This window comes from Tachypleus tridentatus, chromosome 2, assembly GCF_004210375.1.
Source record: "Tachypleus tridentatus isolate NWPU-2018 chromosome 2, ASM421037v1, whole genome shotgun sequence".
NCBI classification, from domain to species: domain Eukaryota; kingdom Metazoa; phylum Arthropoda; class Merostomata; order Xiphosura; family Limulidae; genus Tachypleus; species Tachypleus tridentatus.
In genome coordinates, this window is record NC_134826.1 from 55,596,993 (window position 1) to 55,620,687 (window position 23,695).

Consider the following 23,695-nt stretch of genomic DNA (forward strand, 5'->3'; position numbering starts at 1 on the left):
AAAGACTTTCTCACATCACTTTATTTTGAATTGTTAATATTATGTTATTGCTGTTAAAGAAAAGAATAACAGTTAAGTACACAGTAAATCATATTCATTTATTATTATGAATTCTATTTGAGATTGTTATATTAGTAATGTGATTTATGAGCTGTTTCCCAAGTGATGTGGTTAACACATTTTATAGTGTATTAGCTGGAGCACCAGCCACCAGCATTCTGAAGGATGGAGAAATTCCTGAACATTGTTCAAATATTCTACAGACACAAACTATCCTTGAAGAAAAAGAAGATGGAATACAATTCCAACAGGATAACAATGATAGTGTTACCACTTCTCACTCGCCAGACGAGGTGTTTAAAACCCCCCACCAGACAGTATGTTTCATACTCTAACATAAATCAGTGAAACTAAAAGTTGGTTCATGCAATATGAAAGTAGATAATATCATATTACAAAAGAATAATTATAAATATGTAAACATATTATAAATATATCTAAAACATATTTTCTAAAGTTTTTAGCATTTCAACAATTACTTGTTCTGCTTTTTAGAGGTTCAGTATGTATGTTGATTTTTAACAGTGGTACGTTACACTAAGTATGTTATAGTTACAATACTTGTATGAATACTTTCTCCTGTGGTAGGTTACACTAAGTATGTTGTAGTCACAATACATGTATGAATACTTTCTCTTGTGGTATGTTACAGTAAGTATTTTAGTTACAAGTATTATTTTTATATTGGCAGTCTGAATCAACTCATTACACTTGGAGAATAGATTTGTCAAAAACTGAAAAATATTGGGCAGGTAGGAAATTTGTTTTTATTGACTTTGTGATTACATGTTACTTTTGAAAGAAGTTTAGAAAGTTTAGACACTGATAAAGAGATGGCCTTTGTGATGTAACTACCACAGATGTAACTACCAGTTATTGTACTTACTGTATTATATATTTTATATTCCAATTATTGTACTTGTGTATTATAAATTTTATATTCTCACTATTGTTCTTATTGTACTATAGATATGAGATTCCCATTGTTGTACTTATGTAGTATAAATTTTATATTCCCACTGTTGTTCTTATTATATAATAGATATGGGATTCCAAGTTTTGTTTGGATTATAAACAAGGACTTTCATTTACTGTGTTTTAGTATATACCTGGACTTCCCAATGGTGTACTGTGTTATAGACCTAGGCTTCCCATTGCAGTCCTCTTGGTGTGGATACCTGTATGTGGTGTGGGGACTTCCCAGGAAGGTTTAATATTTTCAGTTTATGAATGTTTGCCTATGTGTTTGTTGTGTATGATGACCTGTGAAAGAGAAGAGAGGATCTTGGTGGTTGAGGGGTTTAACCCCAACACATTACTTTGGCCTCAATTTGTTAACTTGTCCTCTGAGGCTAGGGTCACCTACCTGCCAGTATTAGATGTTCTCATTGGTTGTTGTGGACTTTGTCTGTTGGTGGTGTTTGAGTGTAGTGTTCACAAAACCCTGGTGTTGCTATGGAGCCCTTTGCTTTTAGCTCTGTAGCATGTTTCCTCATATGGCTCCCTGGTGGGTGGAGTGAATGGGCATCAGATTGTTTTTCATTTTCGTATTATGAATTCTCAAACCATTTCATCCACATGCATCCCATTGAAACAACCAATCATTAGTAAATGACCACTCATGGAAGACTTCGTGGTTCCAGGCTACCATCGACCATACGTCTCATTTTTGATTTTATATTCATTATCTGTTAAATTCCTTAGCCAAATGTCACCCTCTTTATTTAGAAAGGTTTGGAGTGGCTCACTTGGTTTCCAACTTCTGTGAAGAAATTTTGATCTGGAGACATTCTGGTAGAGACATACTACACTCCTCCTGCAGTTCATATACCCATTGTGGTTACTCCCCATGCAACTCTGAACTAATCTACAGGAGTGATAGAAGAGAGTAATCTTAATAGCTTTTTTGAGTTGGAGATTATTGCTGGTCTCTCCAGTCATCTATGAGTATCCAGAGTTTGTGGTTACATGCTAGTATTTCAGGGAATGAGCTTGCTGATATCACAGCTAAGTTTGTCTCTTTTGGTATCATTGTTACCAGGCCTGTTCCACATATGAACAATGGTTCTGTGTTTAAGGCTTCACCTCGTGCCAATTGGCAGTCAGCTTGGGGTGCAGAATTTTTCAACATGCTCTACCAGATAAAACTTACTCTTGCTCTTTGGCCTTCCAGTTTGTGCAAGGATCATAAGGATGAAGTTGTCTTTACAATTCTATGCATTATTTACAGATTGATTTTAAACTCATTGTCTTCTTTTATTTGGTGTTGATGCATCAATGTTGGACCTTTGTGACACTCAAGTCACAATAGCCGACATTTTACTGTTGTTATGATCATGAGTGGTAGCACCATTTTAGTCATGTTTAGACTCAGAATGAACCATTCACTTCATACAGGGTCAGTGGTGACAATCACACTCTCCATCATGACAGTGTTTTTACCCTTTTACGTGTTATTGGGCTATTTTACTTCTATTTAGGTTTTACCTTTAGAAAACAACAACGACAATGCCATTATTTACAAACTTTATCTTGTTTACTGTTGACTCGTGTATTTGTTGCTAGGTTATTGATTTTTTTCTTCCCTGTTACCTTTTATAACTTTCACTTTTTTACAATTTTCAGTGAATTGTTTTGGTTTAAAGAAGAACAAAATTAATTCCGAATTTTTACGTAGGTTCATTTTACTGGTTCTTTGGCTCAGATAACCTAGTTGCATTGTTGCTAATAAATGCCAAACCTAGAACCACCTCTTTGCAATGCTTTATCATAGACCAAGGCTTCCCATTGCTATACCGTATTAGAGACCTGAAATTCCCATTCTAGTAATGTGTTACAGAGCTAAATTTCCCAATGTTGTACTGTATTATGTACCTGAACTTTCCAATGTTGTACTGTATTATATACCAAAACCTTTCAATGTTCAACTGTATTATATACCTAAACCTTCCAATGTTGTAGTGTATTATATTCCTAAACTTCTCAATGTTGTACTGTATTATAGACTTAAACTTCCGAATGTTGAACTGTATGATATACGTAAACTTTCCATTGTTGTATTGTATTATATACCTAAACTTCTCAATGTTGTACTGTATTATAGACTTAAACTTCCGAATGTTGAACTGTATGATATACGTAAACTTTCCATTGTTGTATTGTGTTGTATACCTAATCTTCCCAGAGTTGTACTGTATTATAGACGTGAACTTCCCAATGTTGTACTGTATTATATACTTAAAGTTCCCAATGTTGTACTGTATTAAAGAACTATATTTCCCAATTTTGTACTGTATTATTTTCCTAAACTTCCAAATGTTGTACTGTATTATATACCTAAACTTTTCAATGTTGTTCTGGATTATATACTTAAACTTCCCAATGTTGTATTCTATTATAGATGTATACTTCCCGATGTTGTGTTGTATTATAGAACTATATTTTCCAATTTTGTACTGTATTATTTTCCTAAACTTCCCAATGTTGTACTGTATTATAGACATAAAATATCCAATATTGTAGTGTATTATACAACTAAACTTCCCAATGTTGTTCTGGATTATATACTTAAACTTCCCAATGTTGTATTCTGTTATAGATGTATACTTCCCAATATTGAACTGTATTATAGACCTGAATTTTCCAATATTATAGTGTATTATGTAACTCAATTTCCCAATGTTGTACTCTATTATAGACCTAAAATTCTCAATATTGTATGGTATTAGAGACCTGCACTTTTCAATGTTGTACTGTATTATAGACGTAAACTTCCCAATGATGAATTGTATTATAGACCAAAACTTTCACATGTTGTACTGTATTACATACCTAAACTTCTCAATGTTGTAATGTATTATATGTAAACTTCCCAATGTCGTTCTGTATTACATACAGTACAAAATTATGAAGTTTAGGTATGTAATACAGAACAACATTGGGAAGTTTCCATAAAAGGCATTACAACATTGAGAAGTTTAGGTTTATAATACTCTACAACATTGACAAGTTTAGGTATATAATACAGTACAACATTTGTAAGTTTAGGTATATAATACAGTTCATCATTGGGAAGTTTACGTCTATAATACAGTACAACATTGAAAAGTGCAGAACTCTAATACCATACAATATTGAGAATTTTAGGTCTATAATAGAGTACAACATTGGGAAATTGAGTTACATAATACACTATAATATTGGAAAATTCAGGTCTATAATACAGTTCAACATTGGGAAGTATACATCTATAACAGAATACAACATTAGGAAGTTTAAGTATATAATCCAGAACAACATTGGGAAGTTTAGTTGTATAATATACTACAATATTGGATATTTTATGTCTATAATACAGTACAACATTGGGAAGTTTAGGAAAATAATACAGTACAAAATTGGAAAATATAGTTCTATAACACAACACAACATTGGGAAGTAAACATCTATAATACAGTACAATATTGAGAAGTTCAGGCCTATATTAAAGTACAACATTGGGAAGTTTAGGTCTATAAAAATGTACAAAACTGGGAAGATTAGGTATATAATACCTAAACTTCATAATTTTGTACTGTATTATACACCTAATCTTCCCAGTTTTGAACATTTTTATAGACCTAAACTTCCCAATGTTGTACTGTATTATAGACATTAACTTGTTAATTTTTTATTCTGTTATTTACCTAAACTTCCCAATGTTGTACTGTAATATAGACCTAATCTTTGGAATGTTGTACTGTATGACATACCTAAATGTCTCAATGTTTTAATGCTTTATAGACATAACCTTCTCAATGTTGTACTGTGTTATAGCCCTGAACTTTTCAATATTGTACTGTATTATAGATGTAAGTTTCTCAATGTTGAACTGTATATTCACGGGAACTTTCTTATATTGTTCAGTATTATAAACCTAAACTTCTTAATGTTGTACTGTATTATAGAGTTAAATTTCCCAATGTTGTACTGTCTTAAATACCTAAACTTCTCAATGTTATACAGTATAATAGACCTTAACCTCTTAATGTTGTATGGTATTAGAGACCTGGTCTTCCCAATGTTGTATTGTAGTTTGTACTTAAACTTCTCAATGTTGTATTGTATAATAGACCTCAACTTTGCAGTGTTGAACTGTATTATATGCCTAAACTTCTCAATGTACTGTATTATATACTTAAATGTCTTAATGTTGTATTGTATTATAGACCTAAACTTTCCAGTGTTGTGCTGTATTATATACTTAAGCTTTCCTATGTTGTACTGTATTTTAGATCTAAACTTCTCAATGTTGTATTTTATTAGAGACTTTGATTTCCTAATATAAACTTGTGTTATAAACTTTGCCTGTCCTGATGTAGTTAAGTCTTAATTGTAAATATAGTGAAAGTTTGAATTTTTTTTGTATATTATGTTGGAACAGATATAATATCAAGTTATACACCTTTGTACATCTGATCTCCAGTTATGATTCATCTTGAATAATTTTGTCTTGTGTTACAAAATAAAGCAATGTAGATGCACACTGTTTTACAAAGGTACTTATTTTGTTTCATCTATTAAAGTAAAATAAAATATTTTTTTTCCAGGCTGGTTTAAAGGGCTTTCCAGCATGTTTTTATCTTGCAGCCCACCAAAGATGTTATTACTAGCAGGTATCGCATATTTAATAATGTTCTAGTGTTATTGATAAATGTGCTAGTGTACAATAACGTACGAGGGCTGTTCAAAAAATATGCGGACTGACGTCATAAAACAAAATGTACTTTATTCAGAAGTTACAGGTCTGGGACCCCTTCAAAGTACTCTCCTCCCCAATGCACACACTTATCCCAACGGTGTTTCCACTTGTTGAAACAGTTCTGGTTCGCTTCTTTTGTAATGTCCTCCAGCTCCTTTGTCGCATTTGCCTTAATCTCGGGAATCGTCTCAAATCTTTTTCCTTTCAAGGGTCTTTTGAGTTTGGGGAACAAGAAAAAATCGCAAGGTCAGGTGAGTAGGGGGGGTGGGGAAGAACAGTGATCGCGTGTTTGGCCAAAAATCACAAGTTCTGAGGACTGAATTTCGCAGCAATGCGGTGCATCTTCAACTTTTCGGTCAAAATCTCGTAACAAGATCCAACTGATATCCCACACTCTTCAGCAAGCTCCCTGACGGTCAGACGTCGATTTGCCCGCACCAGGGTGTTGATTTTGTCGACGTGTGGGTCGTCAGTTGGCGTGGAAGGACGTCCAGGACGCTCATCATCTTCAATGGACTGTCGGCCATCCTTAAAACGTTCATGCCACTTGAAACATGCCGTACGCTTCATAGCAACATCACCGTAAGCCGTGTTAAGCATAGCAAAAGTTTCAGTCGCAGAGTTTCCAAGTTTAACACAAAATTTCACAGCAAGTCGTTGCTCCTTCAGGTCATTCATTCTGAAATCCGTCAAACGAAGAAATCGCACTTCACTTAAAACCGCGTAGCTAATACACAAATGAAGATAACTGCAATCGGGAAATGGCGTCGTAATCAGCTGATCTGTGCGAACCTAGCGTCTCCAAGCGGATTCCTCTGGAACCAACTGGAGCCGCGCAATTCAAACAGTCCGCGAATTTTTTGAACAGACCTCATATAAGGTAGTGTAATTGACAACTGGATTTGAGTACATTAATGTACTTGGTAGTGTTATTGACAAGTGGGTTTGAGTACATTAATGTACTTGGTAGTGTTATTGACAAGTGGGTTTGTATTCAGTAATGTATTTGTGTTATTGACCAGTTGTTTTGTGTACAATATTGTATTAGTGTTATTGAGAAGTGGGCTTGTGTACATTAATGTAGTTGATAGTGTTATTGACAAGCAAGTTTCTGTACATTAATGTAGTTGGTAGTGTTATTGACAAGCAAGTTTCTGTACATTAATGTAGTCGGTAGTGTTATTGACAAGCAAGTTTCTGTACATTAATGTAGTCGGTAGTGTTATTGAGAAGAGAGTTTGTGTGTAAAAACTGTATTGGGTAGTGTTATTGACAAGTAGGTTTGTATTCCATATTATATATTTTTCTTAACAATAAGTTTGTGTTTAGCAATAATCTAGAAATAACTAAAACAAATCAATAATAAAGCTAACCCCATTGATCTAAGTTTTTCAGTGTAATTGATTACAGTATTGGTTCAACAGCTAGCTATTATTGCTAAAGGGAAAGAGTTGTTATATGTTAACTTATTCTTCAACCAGTTTGTAATTTGTTCAAGCTAACAAGGTTTTGTGTTTAAACTCTCTCAAACAAACTGTTATAGGAAATGTGTTGTTGTGTGTTAACATATTTTTCAACCAGTGTATACCTCTTTGTTCAGATGAAGAAAGTTTTGTTTTTAAACTCTCCCCAACATACTGTTATAGGGAATGTATTGTTGTATGTTAACGTATTCTTGAAATAAATGTTGGTTGCTTGTAGTGAGTGAAAATAACTCCAACACCGTACAGTTCTGCAACACAAATCACCTGGTGTTTTTGTTTCAAATGTTTACAAAGAATCACGTAAGCAGCTACATAGCTTTTTGAAATGTACAGATGATTCTATAAACAACCACATGATAAAACTCTTTTTGAATGGTGTACAAAAGATTTAATATGTAACTACAGTGTGCAATTGCATGGTTTTATAAAGTTTACAGATATCTAATTACAAATATTGAAATATCAGTTAGTTCAGACTAACATGGATACAGAAGTTACAAGAATAGCTACATGATGCAGTTACTGATAAATGTATAGAAAGGACCCCATAAATGATAAAACTTTTAAAAATATTTTATAATTTAATGTACACTAATACTTAAAATATATCTTTGGCTTTTATAAATGTAAACTAGATGACAAATTAAACAAGAGTTCATATGAGCTTTCATAAAAATGTAAAATAGAAGAAAGAAAAAAAAACAGAAGTGTTTTGAACTAAAAGTAGTAGGAACGTTAATAAGTGAAATCAAGGAAATTATTTCAAATCAAAGTGTAGTGGTAACTGAAACAAAATTAAAAATAAACTATATTCAGGATCATATTGGCTGAACAACTACAATATTCACATAAGTTCTACGTAATAGAGCAGTCAACTGACGTTAAGTAAGATAAATCAGAAAATTTTTCAATCTTAGTTCTATTATTTTTGTTTCAGCTTTTTTAAAAGTTTACTCTTTAGTAAATATACCAAGAAGGATAATTTTTAACTATTTGAATAAATTAAACAGTTTAATTTTTACATTACTGTTTACCTAGTCTTCAAATTAACTTTATACTTAACCCTGACAGATAATTTACTTTGCATATGGTTTATTATTGTGTAACTTTAAAAACGTTTTTTTTTGCCCCAGGTTAATTGTAACAGATTTATTGTTTTGCCCTCATTATTTGTAACAGTAGATAATCATAACTAGATTATTTAGTTTGCCCTGGAGTAGCTTTAACTTGTAGAAAATACTCACAGGTTGTCTTTCTCCACATGGACACTGATAGTGTAAAGCATAGCTTATATTTTAACATGATAGATGAGATTCATTTTGTGTAGAATATTGTCAAATCAACTTAATTTGTTTGTATTTTTAATTTCACTTTAGTATCATCAAAGGTTAACTGAAAATAAACATTTAAGATGAAAGTTATTGTAGTTGTAGAAAACTTCTTTGTGAGATGAAAGTGAAAAGCTGGCTTCTGTTTATGTGAAAGAAATAAAGATCTACAAAATATTATATATTTTGTGATTAATGTGTGTCGCTTTTGAGGAATGTTTTTTTTTGTTACTTTACAGGTATTGATAGACTTGATAAGGATCTAACAATTGGACAAATGCAAGGCAAGTTCTTTTATCTTCTTAAGTAGATGAAAAATAGCAAAATAAAAGTCAAATATCTGGTCTTATAGTTTACAGTATCATCTATGTTTGATACAGTATCATGGTTTGTTGTTTATGCTGTCAGCTGTGCTTGATACAGTATTATGGTTTGTTTATACTATCAGCTGTGTTTCATACAGTATCATGGTTTCTTATTTACACTATCAGCTGTGTTTGATACAGTATCATAGTTTGTTGTTTATACTATCAGCTGTGTTTGATACAGTATCATAGTTTGTTGTTTACACTATCAGCTGTGTTTGATACAGTATTATGGTTTGTTTATACTATCAGCTGTGTTTCATACAGTATCATGGTTTCTTATTTACACTATCAGCTGTGTTTCATACAGCATTCTGGTTTGTGGTTTACTGTATCAGCTGTGTTTGATACAGTATTTTGGTTTGTGGTTTACTGTATCAGCTGTGTTTGATACAATATCCTGACTTGTGGTTTACTGTATCAGCTGTGTTTGATACAATATCCTGACTTGTGGTTTACTGTATCAGCTGTGTTTGATACAGTGTCATGGTTTGTTGTTTACAGTATCATAGTTTGCTGTTTACACTCCCAGCTGTATTTGATACAGTATAATGGATTGTTGTTTACACTATCATCTGTGTTTCATGCAGTATCCTTGTTTGTGGTTTACTGTATCAGCTGTGTTTGATACAGTATTTTGGTTTGTGGTTTACTGTATCAGCTGTGTTTGATACAGTGTCATGGTTTGTTGTTTACAGTATCATAGTTTGCTGTTTACACTATCAGCTGTTTTTGATACAGTATCATAGTTTGTTGTTTACACTATCATCTGTGTTTCATGCAGTATCCTTGTTTGTTGTTTACACTATCAGATGTGTTTGATACAGTGTCCTGGTTTGTTGTTTACACTGTTAGCTGTTTTTGATATAGTATCCTGTTTTGTTGTTTACACTATCAGCTGTGTTTCATGCAGTATCCTTGTTTGTTGTTTACACTATCAGATGTGTTTGATACAGTATCCTGGTTTATTTTTTACACTATCAGCTGTGTTTGATGCAATATCCTGACTTGTAGTTTACAGTATCAGCTGTGTTTGATACAGTATCTTTGTTTGTTGTTTACAGAGTCAGCTATGTTTGATACCGTATCATGGTTGGTTGTTTGCCATATGAGCTGTGTTTGATACAATATCCTGTCTTGTGATTTACAGTATCAGCTGTGTTTGATACAGTATCATGGTTTGGTGTTTACAGAGTCAGCTGTGTTTGATACAACATTGTGGTTTGTTGCTTGCAGTATCAACTGTGTTTGATACAAGATTGTGGTTTGCTTGCATTATCAGCTGTGTTTGATACAGTGTTATGGTTTGTTGTTTCCTGTGTCAACTGTGTTTGGTACAGTATCATGGTTTGCTGTTAATAACATATATACATTATATGGGTTTATTTAAAGGAATTTAAAGAGAATTGTAGTTAATTTACATGGCTTATTTAATATGTGAATTGTTTCATTATTAATGATATTCCTGAGATAAATCTATATAATGTAACTAGTTCTTTAAGATATTATTGTTTTAATGTTAAAAGTGCTGTGAAAATGAACTGTATTTGTTTAGATATATAGTTATGTTTTACAGACAACATCCAAGTATATACACTGAATACATATATACTATTGAAAAAGGAATAAGGAGTTTGACAAGTCAATATTTTTAAGATTGTATTAGTTATAAAATGTAAAAATTGTTGTGATTTGATGAGAAGAAACAACATAAAATAATAACCTGTAAGGAAATCTGAGTTTGCCAAACGTCTATAGATATCAGCACTTTAAGAATGATTTATTTGTGCTTATTGGTGACTGAATTATCTATACATTATTTCCAATAATCATTTAATTACTTTATTAACAGGAAAATTCCAAATGCAAGTTTTACCACAGTGTGGGCATGCAGTCCATGAAGATGTACCAGATAAGGTATAAGTTGATTTTAAAACATCTTGTATATATAAATAATTTCATTTAAGAATAATGATTTATGACACTAAAACTGTTTTGGTGAGTGGTGAAATAGAAATCTTAGAATGTATTTTGGTCAGATAGATCTGTCTTGTTTAATTGACTTACCACCTTTTCATAACTGTACATGAAGCAGTAAATTTACAGTACTTAGTTTTATGTGGAGTAACACTTCACCAATAAAACAGTATACTTACAGTACTATATATAATGTGGAGTAACACTTCACTAATAAAACAGTATACTTACAGTACTATATATAATGTGGAGTAACACTTCACTAATAAAACAGTATACTTACAGTACTATATATAATGTGGAGTAATACTTCAACAATAAAACAGTATACTTACAGTACTATATATAATGTGGAGTAATACTTCAACAATAAAACAGTATACTTACAGTACTATATATAATGTGGAGTAATACTTCGACAGTAAAACAGTATACTTACAGTACTATATATAATGTGGAGTAATACTTCAACAATAAAACAGTATACTTACAGTACTATGTATAATGTGGAGTAATACTACAATATATACTTACAGTGTGGAGTAATACTTCAACAATAAAACAGTATACTTACAGTACTATATATAATGTGGAGTAATACTTCAACAATAAAACAGTATACTTACAGTACTATATATAATGTGGAGTAATACTTCGACAGTAAAACAGTATACTTACAGTACTATATATAATGTGGAGTAATACTTCGACAGTAAAACAGTATACCTACAGTTCTATATTTAATGTGGAGTAACACTTCAACCATAAAACAGTATACTTACAGTACTATATATAATGTGGAGTAATACTTCAACAATAAAACAGTATACTTACAGTACTATATATAATGTGGAGTAATACTTCAACAATAAAACAGTATACTTACAGTACTATATATAATGTGGAGTAATACTTCGACAGTAAAACAGTATACCTACAGTTCTATATTTAATGTGGAGTAACACTTCAACCATAAAACAGTATACCTACAGTTCTATATTTAATGTGGAGTAACACTTCAACAATAAAACAGTATACTTGCAGTTCTACATTTGATGTTCAGTAACAATCCATGATGACGAGAAAACCCACTTGTAGAGAAAAATATATATGTAGAAAGAGCTGGTATGGGTAGAGAAAATTCTATGTAGAGGAGCAAACAACGTTTCAACCTTTTTCGTCAATCTGATGATGACCAAAGAAGGTCAAAACGTTGTTCGCTCCTCTACATAGAATTCTCTCTACCTATACCAGCTGTTTTTATATATATAATGTTCAGTAACACTTTAACAATAAAACAGTATACTTACAGTTCTATATTTAATGTTCATTGACACTTGAAGTATAAAACAGTATACTTACAGTTCTATATTTAATGTTCAGTAACACTTAAACAGTAAAACAGTGTACTTTCAGTACTAGGTTGAAAGTGGAGTAACATTTCCACAGTTAAACAGTATACTTTGCTGACTAGGTTAATTATGGAGTAGAACTGTACATTTCATCTTAAATGTGATGAGTAAAGTGTTTTTGGTTTGTAGGTAGCAGAAGCCATTGCTACGTTCATGGTACGACACAGATTTACTAGTCCTACATCAGATTTCAGCTGGTAAGTAGTGACTGATGTGTTTGGTTTTAGCTTGAAAAACTTGAGTAGAGAGCAAGTTTGTAGTCTTTCAATACATCAGGATTTACAGGTAGTGTGTATCAACTTTAATTGTCTTATGATACAATAAACATGTAGAGTTTAGTATTTAGGTTATCTAGGGTATAGATTGGTGTGTGTTAACACAGTTTTAGTATTTAGGCTGTGTAGGGTGTACACAGTGTGTTAACACAGTTTCAGTGTTAAGGTATTCTAGGATATAGGCTGGTTTGTTTGTTTGTTTGTTTGTTAACAGGTTTATTATTTAGGTTATCTAGGGTACAGGCTGGTGTGTGTTAACACACTTTGATTGGAGTTTGTAAAAAAGATAAAATCAAAACCTGGGTTCAGTGCTGTTTCATTTTAACTAACTAAACTGCTGAGGTCATAAGGTGTAAATACTAGTATTAATTCCATTTGTTTATGAGGAAGGAACCTGTGTCAGAAGGGATATAATATAACTCAGTGCGGGTAATGCATTATGATGTGTTGTGATGATGCTTTGTTATATTCTAGGATTCTAATTCTTTGTTAGCTGGGGGGACACCAATTTTTTGAGGAAAGAAATATTTCCAGATAATTAAGCATCTTGACAAAAATAAGCATGGGTTCATTCTTTGACAAATTAGGAAGAAAAACAAAAACTAGAAAATTTAAGTTGTCAATAAGACATTTTTATTTATTTAAAAATATACAAGTTTTGATTGTGATCAACTTCGAGTCCTAACAAGCAATGACATTAGTGTTTCTCATTATTTTTTCAGCATAATGTGGCCTAGATAACCCCAATTTAAATAATCTTGAACTAAATAGTCAAATCTGAACCCTATAATTACAATACAAGTGTTATTTTATTAGTTTTTGCTAATCATTCTTTCACCACTGTGTGAATTAATTGCTTATATCTTAGTTTTTAAACATTATTCATTAATGATCTTGTTGTATAATTACTAAAACCAGTATGGCTTTCAGCTCAGTAATAATTTGTATCATTCAGAACAAAAAGATGCAGGCTTAGCTGGGTGAGTTTTGTTGTAAGAAAAAGGGTTTTTTTGAATGCTAAAGTTCCAGTTGTTATCTTTTGAAAGCATGATAAGTTTCACTGTATTATTTTATTTGTCATTTGAATTATGATGTTGAAGTATGATATGAAGAGAAACATTTTTCTTGGAACAAGAAAAAATAGACTTAGTTAAGTTGGTTTACGTATCAAGTCATTTTTCACTGACAGGATCACTCTTTGTTAAACTGTGTTTACTTAATGTGTTATTCACCAAAGTAACTGCTTGAATGATAGGGAAAATCATGAAAAAGAAATGTATGTAAATGAATCCTTCTGATTTACAATTCAAAAGGTTGACTTGCTTGTAAGACTAGTGTGGTAAATAATTTTTTTTTGTTTTTTTTGCACGTCAATGATCGTAAATGTAGTAGAACTGTGTGTAATGTTTTCAATATCAAACCAGTCATAAAATTTATTTATTTTATACAACAAAAGCTATACCTCAGGTATGTTGCCAAGCATTTAAGAATTAAAAGTTGAGGTTGTGGTACTATTTACTGAAGAAATGTCTCATCATTTGTCCTAGCCTGCTTACACCAGTAGTCCCTCGAGGTGGATTCCTGTACGTGGTGAGGAGACCTCCAAGAGAAGTTTATGTACTTTCAGTTTACCTTCTCTGGGATCTAAATATTCTCCAATGTGCTTGCTGTGCATGGCAACCCATGAATTGGAGGAGAGGATCCTGGGTTTAGTGCTCACGAAATCCTGGTGTTGCTGAAATGTTCTTGTGTGGAGTTGTAGTGTGTCCCCCATGGTGGGTGGGGTCAGTGGGCACTGAAATGTAGTATCTTTATTATGGGTGCCCCATTTATGAAAAAATAAATAAAAATGAAAAATTGGAAAAAAAAAAGTAAAATGACCACACATGCGTACAGTCAACATCACAATCAGATTCTGTCCCTTGATTTCTAATTATCTGTTCCTTATCTGAGAAATCCATAGGGCAGATGTCCCTATCATGGTCAGAGCAGGTTATCTGAACTGTAAGGTATGACCATACATTCCCAACCCTCTCAGATGTTTCCAGTGTCAATGATTTGGTCACTCAAAATCGTCATGTCATGGTTCTTTAACGTGCTCATTGTGGTGGTCAAAACCACAATGCATACAAGTGCAAACTAGAACCACACTGTGTTAACCGTAGTGGTCAAGACCCCTCTTACTCTATTTCTTGTCTTAAATTGGTAGAGGAGAAAAAGGTGCAATGCTTGAAGACAATATCTTCTACCCAGAGGCTCAAAGATTATTGTTCCCAATTCTATCTGGGACCATATGCTGCTGCTCTCCATTCTACTGCCACAGTGGGAATGCAGACAGATCTCTCCATGCTTTCAGCAGAGCTGCTTACAAAACATCTGAAAGATCTTTTGTCCTCAGTGAAGAGTTGGTAAATTTATGTCTGCTTCCGTCTCTGTCCCCACCACACCCTATCATCTACTTCTATCTAGTTTTTCTGGATACCAGGCCATGTTGGTATTTGTGGGAATGAGCTTACTGACATCACAGCTAGGTCTGTCTGCTCTGGGGCTATCACCTCTGTGCCTGTCCCATACATGGACTACAGTCCTTTATTCAAGGCTTGGCTTTGCTCCAGTTGGCAGTCGACTTGGAGTGAGCAACGTGATAACAAGCTTTTCCAGATCAAACCTGCTATTGCTCTTTGACCATCTTGGTTCCATAAGGATTGGAAAGAGGAAGTTGTTTTGGCTAGGCTATGCATTAGGCACATTTTTTTAACTCATCGCTTTCTTTTATCTGGTACTGATGCATCAATGTATAGTCTGCATGACATTCAGATCATAACAGCCCACTTTTTACTGTCATACCATCATTACAATCGAGAGCAATGGCACCATTTTAAACATATTTTTACCATGGGTTCACGCTTGACATTGGAAGTGTCATTGGCAATGGTGACACTGTCCACCTCAGTTGTGTTGTTAAAGTTTTAAGGACCATTGGTCTTTTTACTTCCATTTAAGTTTTTAATTTGAAAACTGGACTGTTTTGTTTTAGCATGATTCCTTTTTACATATTTTAATGATTTTACTTTTTTACATTTTTGCTGGTTGTTTGGTTTAGATAGCCCAGTTGCTTTGTGCCAATAAATGCTAAACAACCAACCAACCAAGCTACACCAGGGGCCCGGTGTATCAATCAGATATAATAAAATTGGATAGAAATCCAACTTTTTATTTAAGTGATATTTAGAGCTGTTTGTATGAGAGACTAAACACTAGTACTGTTTATTTGAGATAAGAATTGTGCCTAGATTTTTGTGAGTGGACATGTTATAGGTGTAATTACTACACAGGTTTTAGCTCCTCATGTTAATGATTTGTACTAATTTATATGCAAAAACGGCTCGTTTCGGTTGAGAAAATATTTTACATAGAAGAGCAAACAATGTTTCGACCTTCTTCGGTCATCGTCAGGTTCACAAAGAAAGAGGTAACTGACCGGAAGCTGACCACATGTTTGAAAGGGGTTGTGTAACTGTGTGTCGAAATGTAGAGGGCGGTATTAGATGTTTGAATATATAATTTTATTTATTTATTATATTAATATAGGTATAAAGGCGTTCCTTTATATTGGTTTATTTTGGGTTTAAGTTGTTGTATAAGTAAGGCTTCTTTGATTTTGCCTTTGTTTATGTTTGTTTCTTTATTTAGTATTTGAGTGTTTTCTATGGTTATGTTGTGTTTATTTGACTTGCAGTGTTCGAAAACGTGTGAAGGTGACTTTTTATGTTCTTTGAATCTGGTTTCCATTTTTCTACTTGTTTCTCCAATATAGAAGTCGTGGCAGTTATCACATTGTATTTTATAAATAATGTTGGTGTGGTGTTTGTCAGTGTAGTTTTTACATAGTATAGACCTCAGTTTTGTGCCAGGTTTTTGAATAAATTTGGTATTAACTGGAATGTCATATTTTGTTACTAATTTTTGCCAAATGTTGGTTATTTGTTTGCTGATGTCAGGAATATATGGTATACAGCAGTATATGGTTTCGTGGTTTTTTGATTTGTGAGCTGTATTTACTTTAGTTGGTTGATTTTGCTCTCTGTCTAGGTGTGTGCGTATAATGTTTTCTACGGTTTGTGGAGGAAACTTATTGATGTTGATGAAGTATTGTTTTATTTTGTCTAATTCATCATTAATTTTATCTGGTGAGCATAGTTTTATGGCTGTGTTTATTTGGTTTCTTAGTATGTTGAGTTTTTGTTTTGTTTCATGTGCTGAGTCCCAAGGAATGTATAGTCCAGTATGGGTGATTTTTCGGTGGATTTCTGTTTTGAATTGTGTGTCAGTTCTTGTAATTTTGAGGTTAAGAAATGATATTTGATTGCTTTCTTCCTGTTCACATGTGAAGTTAATGTTGGGATGTATAGAGTTAATGTGATTGAAAAAATTAAGTATGTGTTCTGTAGATTTGAATCCTGCAACCGTGTCATCTACATATCTGTACCAGTATAGTGGTGGATGTAATGCTGTGTTAATTGCTTGTGTTTCAACTTGTGTCATAAAAATATTGGCTAGAACTGGTGATACTGGGTTGCCCATGCTTAGGCCATTTGTTTGTATATAGTTTTGGTTGTTGAACATGAAGTTTGTCTTTATCGTGGTGAATTCTATGAGGGTTGCTAACTGGTTACTGGGAATTTCTATAGTTGGGTTAGGGTCTCGGATATAGAGTTCTAAGGCTATCTTGCAGGCTTCAGTGGTTGGAACTTCTGTAATGATTTGTACTATTTTATCTATGTAATTTTTGTCTCTAGGTTTAGGACTATCCCAACATTTATTTCATGTAATTTGAGGGTACTCATATGTATTTGAAGATTTTCCTAGGTCTTTTGTTACTATAGGTTGGGTGGAATCCACCCAGATCATAACCACAAAGGTGTCCATGAGAGAAATTGTACTATTATTTTTGATAATATATGGGTATGTTTACAATATTTTTCTGGTTATTAGTAAACATTACAGTGCTTTCATACACAAAATATCAGGCTATTAAATAAAGTATTAAGATATCTTAATTAAAGATTTTCTCAATTTTTTTTTTGGAATGTTGGGTAGACAACATGCAGAGTAATTTTCATTTTAAGATTAAAAATACTTTAATGAAAGAGAAAATCCTCAAATTTCATATGCAAAATTTTTATAACATCCAGACAATTATAATATTAAAAAAAACACTTGTTATTTTAACTGTCAAATCGGAATCTCTGTAGCTGTTCAATCTTGTAATCATCATAAGTAAAAATAGTTTTTTGTTCTATAATAACTACAAATTACAACTCAAAAACACAAATATTTAAGTTATAATACATGATATATGTATATACGTTATTATAAGTTATAATACATGATGTATGTAAATATATTACTATAAGTTATGATACATTATATATGTATATACATTACTATAAGTTATAATACCTTATATATATATATGTTTACATTATTAGTATTTACAAATAACATTTTTATCTTATTTTTTTTAAACACAAAATAATAAAGAAATAAAGTAAATGATTATCTTTTCTAGTTGTGACTTTTATACTCAGCTGCTGTTTTCTTAACTGTTTTGGTGTGTTTTTTAAATATGTATTTTTGAATTAAGAAATTAAATAATGTGTAATACTAAAACTTGAATTAGATTTTACAGTTTGATACAAAATTAATGACACAAATTCATAAAATAGGAGTTGAATAACATTTTGAGAGCCAGTCAACAAATGCATTTACAATGTCTCTGACTTGAGAGCCTTTATAATAGGGTTGATTGTTCTGCATATTTCAGTTGTTGATGTATCCCTAATATTTTTCAGAGATGGAATGTTAAAATGATCCAGCATTGAAATTCAATATGTTTCTATAGCAGTGATAAATCAATATGGAATGTTAAAATGATTCAACATTGAAACTGAACAGAATAGTTTCTATAGTAATGATAAATCAGTAAGGAATGGTAAAATGATTCAACATTGAAACTGAACAGAATGGTTTCTATAGTAATGATAAATCAGTAAGGAATGGTAAAATGATTCAACATTGAAACTGAACAGAATGGTTTCTATAGTAATGATAAATCAGTAAGAAATGGTAAAATGATTCAACATTGAAACTGAACAGAATAATTTCTATAATAATGATACATTAGTTGTTCCTAATTTTACTGACGGAGATAAATATTTATTAATGTTTCTTAAAAGTCAGGATCAAAAAACAAACTGCCTTTATGTTTTTTAGACACTGTATAGAAATGTGCACTTCTTCTATGTCTTAACTTTAATTTTGTAATGGATTTTGGGTTACATGTTTTTGTTTAAAACATTTACTTTTTTTTTCCAATTTATTTTTAATTTTGTTATTTTCTCAAGCGAGAGAGAGTGCTATGTCATTGTGAGAATGACTGTATTAATATTCAGGTAATTAATAGTGTATGATAACTGTTATAATATTGAACAGTGATTGGTATAGCACTGTATTGGTGTATTGTTTTTAAATATTGTTCTCAATGTCTAGTGTTAGTGTATTTCACTGTGTTATATTGCAAATATTGTGTATAATATGACATTTTTGTTGTATTATACCTGTTCAATATATTTTTGTGTGATAAAATCTCTGAACTTGATATCAACTGAATTATAAAAGATTATAAAGTCAAAATGATAAAAAAATTGACCTAAAAGTGTAATTTTAAAATGAGATATTTATAGAAATTAGCATGATGTATTTTTCACTTGTTAGCTGTTTGGAGCATTATGACATAGTTTTCGTTAAGGTTCAACATTATCACTGGTATTAAACATTTGTGATTGTAAACAATCCATAATTTGATAAATTGTTGTTTTTCAGGACATTTCCAGCCTGTTGATATAGAAATCCAAGATTTGTACAGATCTCAGGAATGATGTAAAATAAAGCTTAGTTGGGGACGGGTAAAATGTTTATTCTTGTCATAACTGGGAAACAGTAATAATGCAGGTGATAGCTTAAAGATTGGTAAGCCCATATATTTAATGAAATTTTGTTAATTGTCAATTTATATAGAATTTTTTTTTTTCAGCTTATCGCATGATTTATTCACAGTATAATTAATGTCGCAAATATGTTGTTTTATTTCATGTCTTTGTATTGTGTGGTAATAAACAACTTTACTGTATGTTTGTAAATATATTGGAAGATGAGTTCCTTGTAATATATATCTGTTTCTTTCATTATGCACACATTACTTGTTCAGAAGGTGATATACAAATATTAAGTATGTTAAAAGTCAGTAATTCATGTAAGAAATGAACATAGATGTTAGAACAACAACAGAATTACAACAGTTATTTATTACATTAGTGTAGATCTTACTTGGTTATAATCGAAGATGTGTTTAAAAATGGCTGCTAACATGTAATGATCTCAATTGACCACAACACAACTACTATCACTTAACCAGAGCCATTGACTGTCAACATATTTCCATAACCATCAAATACTAACATAAGCATATACTGATTTCAGGGGATAGACCTGTGTCATATGACCACAACACCTGACAGTTGCTGTGAAATACGTATCTAACAGAAGGACGGCCTAGCATGGCCAGGTAGTTAAGGTTTGAATCTCAGTCATACCAAATATGCTTGCCCCTTTCAGCTATGAGGGCATTATAATGATACAGTCAATCGCACTATTTGTTTGTAAAAGAGTAACCCAAGAGTTGGCGGTGGGTTGTGAAGACTAGCTGCATTCTCTCTAGTCTCGCACTGCTAAATTAAGGATTGTTAGTGTAGATTGCCCTCATGTTGATTAAATTAGGGACGGCTAGCACAGATAGCCCTCGAGTAGCTTTGTGCGAAATTCCAACAACAACAACAATCGTCATCACTAAAAACTCTGAACTACCTGGAGCTAGTAGTTTGCGCGGTGTTGGACAGAAGAAGAATGTCGTCAGTGTTTGGGTAAGAAAAGTTCATACCCTGGAGGATCAGGTTCTCTGTGACCTCTTCCTCCTCCCCGTAATTTTGTTCTTGGCTGATTGATATTTATAACTGTGAAACTGAATATTATTTGGTCCTTTTCAGGGCAATGTCCATGTATTTTGGCTCGTATACAGTTATGATTTTATTCTGTTAGCAGAATGTCAAGTTTGCTGGTGGCATTTTTTTTAAATACATAAACAAATAAACTATATATTTATTATTATTTTTTAATTATTATTTAAAGTTTATATATATATTTTTTATTATTAGAAGTTTATATATATTTTTTATTATTATTTAAAGTTGTATATATATATATATATATATATATTTTATTTTTTTATATTTGAAATACGAGCACAACTGTTTGTTAACTGGGGAGAGATATTTAGGACTAGCTTTATCATGTATGAGGTACCTGTCTAGTTCGCATAGTAATTCGTTTTTCATCCACTTCTTATTAAAGTACATTATTGTAATACGAGTATGTAGGAGTCTATCTGGTATGGTTGGTATGCTCGAATATTTGTGAATGAACTGAGATGATATAGTTCTTGGAACTGTGTATGCAGTTGTGAGGAGTGTGTTTTGGATTGTTTGTAGTTTGGTTTTAATTATTTTATTGCTTACAGTTATCCATGCTGGAGCTGCATAATCTATTACAGGTCTAATATATGTTTTATAGATTTTTAGTATGTTATCTGTAGATGCTCCACTGTTTTTACCAGTTAGACTCCTAGCATAGTTAGTTCTTCGCCAGACTTTATTTTTAATTTCGTTCACGTGATTGATCCAAGTTAGTTTTGAATCATTGGTCAGACCTAAAAATTTTGCTGATGGGGCAATCTGGAGTAGAATGCCATTCATATATAATTCTGGCTGTTGTTTTTTGTGTTTTGTAAGTTTCGTAAAGACTACGAGTTGTGTTTTTGCTGTGTTTATTTTTATTCGATATTTTTGACAGTATTCACTTATTCTATTTAGTTGCGGTTGTATGTTAGTGGCTGCTATCGTGGGTGTTGCGGTACTTTTCCAGACTGCCACATCATCTGCGAACTGTGAAGAGAATCCATGATTCGGATCCCTCAGTGGCAAATTGTTTACATACATGATGAAGAGTATAGGGCTAACCACCCCTCCCTGAGGGACACCAGCTTCAGGAGTAAAGTATTCAGAAAATGTTCCTTCAACATTTACTCTACACTTTCTATTTTACAAAAAGTTAGATAACCAGCGAATAATTCCTCGCGGTAGTTCCATTTCATTCATTCGGAACCTTAGACCATCGTGCCAAACTGTGTCGAATGCTTTCTCGATATCAAGGAAGCAAGCGACAGTACATTCTTTTTTATTGAAGCTATCTATTATGGTTTCGGTTAATCTGATTAGGTGGTCTGTCGTTTGTCTAAATTTCCTCAATCCATTTTGTTCTTTTGGTAATTTTGATGTTTCTCCAAGAATGTGGAGATTCTATTACTGATTATTCTTTCAAGAATTTTGCCTACACAGCTGGTCAGGCTGATTGGTCGGTAGCTATTAGGTTTATTCGCTGGTTTTCCTTCCTTATGGAACATTAATATATTTGCAAGCTTCCCAGAAACTGGGATGTATCCTGAGGATAGAGGTAAGTTAAAAAGTGAATTTAGGTGGTCAAACAATTTCGGAGTGCCCTTTTTTAGAAGGATAGCTTATATTTTGTCTTCACCTGGTGCTTTGTTTTTTGTGTTTTTTATTGCTTGGAGTAGTTCTTGGAGGGATATTTCATTTGTTAGCAATGTGCTTGCATAATCTGTGTTGGAACTTGTATTTGTATCAGTTATGTTTATTGGAAAGATTGGTTCAAATTGATGTTTATTGTTTAATATGTGATTAGTGACTTTATTGTAGAAATATGTATTCATATCTGGATCCGTGTGGGTTTTAAAAGTATTTTGGAGTTGATCTTTGAAAGCTTCGGCTATTTCCTTATTTGTGTGTGCTATAGTATTATTATGTTCGAGTGGAGGATATTTCTTTGTGTTTTCATTTGTGAGTCTTTTAAGATGTGACCAGAATTTTTTCGGGTCAGTTTTATCATTTAGTTTAGTGCAGTAATTGTCCCATTTATTTTGTTTTTGTTGTTTTATTTGTGTTCTGATATGATTTCTAATGTTGTTTATTTGCGTTTTGGTTTCTCTGTTTCTTGTAATCATGTACTGTCTTCTTAATTGTCTTCGTTTTTTGATTAGATTGATTATTTCTATGATGGGTTTCCATGTGTTGTTTGTTGTTTTATGGGGTTGTTTTGGTATTGTTAACTTGGCTGCTTTCTGAAGGCACTCCGTAATTGTTTGACAGTACTTATCCATCTCAATATGGGTTTTAACTTTTTTTATAACTTTATTAGGTAATAGGTTGTCTAATTCCTGTTTGTAATTTTGCCAATCTGCTTTTCTGTAATTAAAGTTTTCTTTTATAAATGTTGTATTTTTATGGGGGGCGAGATCAAAGACACAATATATAGGAAGGTGGTCACTGTCAACATCTTTTCCCACTTGAAATTTTATTATTTTCTGGCTTAGATTATATGTACACATACACAGATCTAGTATGTCACAGGAGTTAGTGGCATACACAGTATGTGTAGGGGTGGTATCATTTAATAAAACTATATTGTTATCGTCTATGAATTTTATTAGGCTTCTACCATTGGAGTTTGAACTTCGGCATCCAAAGGTAACATTTTTACTAGTTAAGTCACCCATAACTGTGGAGTTTTGGTTGTAGGAAAAGATGTTGTTGAGTAATGCTAAATCTATTTGTTTATTAGGTGAGCAGTAAATTCCTGCTACGGTTACTTTAGTTTTATTCCTTTGCAGGATATCTACAGTTACATGTTCATTACTACTGCTCAATTTAATTTCTATTACTGAAAGCTCCATTTTGTAGAGCAGCATAATGCCTCTGTTATCATCATTCTTATTTATTCTGTCTTTTCTTATAGTTGAATAATTTGGTATTTTAAATCTGTTGTTATTGTATATCAGAGTTTCGCTTACTATTATAATATGG

General features: G+C 32.3%; 1 protein-coding gene across 4 annotated transcripts in view; it reads left to right on the forward strand.

Moving 5' to 3' along the window:
* LOC143243882 (protein phosphatase methylesterase 1) overlaps positions 1-19,847 on the forward strand; it is a 44,173-nt gene extending 24,326 nt beyond the window's left edge. For 2 of the 4 annotated variants that reach the window (XM_076487647.1, XM_076487649.1), the window contains 8 exons: positions 188-377; positions 752-812; positions 5,649-5,714; positions 8,852-8,896; positions 10,830-10,894; positions 12,496-12,563; positions 17,528-17,606; positions 19,527-19,847. In XM_076487647.1, coding sequence (XP_076343762.1) covers positions 188-377; positions 752-812; positions 5,649-5,714; positions 8,852-8,896; positions 10,830-10,894; positions 12,496-12,563; positions 17,528-17,606; positions 19,527-19,550 — 598 coding nt within the window. In that variant the 3' untranslated portion in view covers positions 19,551-19,847. Of the gene's footprint in view, positions 1-187; positions 378-751; positions 813-5,648; positions 5,715-8,851; positions 8,897-10,829; positions 10,895-12,495; positions 12,652-17,527; positions 17,607-19,526 lie in introns of all 4 variants that reach the window. The other 2 variants (XR_013024795.1, XM_076487650.1) reach the window with 2 other exon arrangements.
* The last annotated feature ends 3,848 nt before the right edge of the window (positions 19,848-23,695 follow it).